The 1,625-nt window shown below is 63.7% G+C and overlaps 1 protein-coding gene across 6 annotated transcripts in view; it reads left to right on the plus strand.

Annotated features, from left to right (window-relative positions):
• TSC22D1 (TSC22 domain family, member 1) overlaps positions 1–1,625 on the plus strand; it is a 93,868-nt gene that overhangs the window by 90,463 nt on the left and 1,780 nt on the right. For 3 of the 6 annotated variants that reach the window (XM_010583414.1, XM_010583417.1, XM_010583416.1), the window contains exon 2: positions 706–757. In XM_010583414.1, the coding sequence (XP_010581716.1) occupies positions 706–757 (52 nt within the window). Of the gene's footprint in view, positions 1–9; positions 228–705; positions 758–1,625 lie in introns of those variants that run through there. The other 3 variants (XM_010583415.1, XM_010583419.1, XR_775386.1) reach the window with 3 other exon arrangements.

Raw genomic sequence — 1,625 nt, forward strand, 5'->3', positions numbered from 1 at the left:
CGCCGCCGCCGCCCGGCGGAGCTGCCCCGCCGCCCGCCCGTCTGTCCGTCCGGAGAAAGGGAGACCTGATTTCTTCCGGGGAGCGTTTCTGGCCGCGATTGCATGAATGCCCGATGTTGTAGACCAGTGGCAATGGATCTAGGAGTTTATCAACTAAGACACTTCTCAATTTCTTTCTTATCGTCCTTGCTGGGCACCGACAACTCGTCCCTGAGGCTCGACAGTAGGTAAATACGTGTTGTGTCCGAGGGGGCTCTCGCCGGCGCGGCGGGAGCGGGGCAGGTGAACGCCGGGCTGGCTCCTTTGTCCGGGGGAGCCGCCGCAGCGGCGGCACCGGGCGCCCGCCTCGCCTCGCCTCCCCGGAGGGGCTGCCCTCCCCGGCGCCGAGCGCTTCTGCCGCAGCCCTGCCGTTAAGCTCCATCTTTGTGGTCTGTTGGGGGGCTAAACGCCGGGATATCTGAACCGGCTGCAGGCGGGGAAGGGGGGGTAGGGGTAGTGGGGGGAGGTCGGGGCGGCTTCACAGGTTGCTTTGCTGCATTGGAGCATCCCGGTGAGGCGGCGGCGGCGGCAGGGCAGCGTGAGGATGACTTTCTCAGCCAACTGGCTACCAATGCCCGCGTCTCTTGTCTCTTAAATAATTCAGCCGCCGCTAATGTTGTATGTTGTTTCTTTTTTTTTTTTTCTCTCTTTCTTTCTCTCTTGCAGCTCCTCTGGTGCAAGCGTGGTAGCTATCGACAACAAAATCGAGCAAGCGATGGTACGTACCGATTGGGGCATAAAACCCCGTTCGTGTTTAAAGCAGTAAACAATATGGGGATGCGGCGGGCGATGGTTAACCCGTGCGCGGACACGGGTTTTCTAGCGGGGCCGAGCAGGGAGGGGGGGGGATGCAGGGCTTTGGCTTTGGGGGCTGCTTTTTTTTTTTGGTTGGTTGGTTGGTTTTTGGTGGTGGTGGTTTAATTGATCAAAGGCTTCCTGCGGGGAGGAATGCGCACGTTTCCCTATCGATGCCGGGGAAGGAATGACGGCATCGCTTTTGGCTCCTGCCTCCCCAAACGATTGATCCCGGCTCCATGCGGCGGGGGAGGGGCGCTGCTGGGGCAGCAAGCGGCATTTATTTGCGGGGGGGAGGAGTGTATTTTGGGGTGCTTTCCGTTTTACTGCTTTGAACTCCCCTCCCAGCGCATCCCGCTCCGGGCCACCCCCCCCGCCCCCGCTAAAGAGGCGCATCCTCCGTACCCTCGCTTTTTATTTTATTTCCCCCCCCGCGTCGGGCTGCCCGGACCCGGCGGTTCACCCTCGGGGTCCGCCGGCCCGGTCCGACCCACCGTCCCCCCCTCCCTGCCCTGCCCTGCCCCCGGCGCGGTCCCGCCGCGCTGCGCCTGGGGCCCGGCCGCCCTTTGTTACTGGAGCGGTGCCTGGAGCCGTTCTCACGGGAGCCTCTGCCGACTGTTGCTAGGCAAACTCCGAGCCTTTAACTCCCGGCTATAAATAACTCGGGCGTCGATTGGCCGGGCCGCGCCCTGACGTCACCGGCGGCCGCGCACGGCCGGCGGGAGGGAGGGAAATGCGGCAACCTGCGCCCAGAACTGGCTGCAGCCGGTGCGCGGGGCGGGGGCGGGGCC

Source organism: Haliaeetus leucocephalus, unplaced genomic scaffold (genome assembly GCF_000737465.1).
Source record: "Haliaeetus leucocephalus isolate CR32 unplaced genomic scaffold, Haliaeetus_leucocephalus-4.0 Scaffold897, whole genome shotgun sequence".
Classification (NCBI taxonomy): domain Eukaryota; kingdom Metazoa; phylum Chordata; class Aves; order Accipitriformes; family Accipitridae; genus Haliaeetus; species Haliaeetus leucocephalus.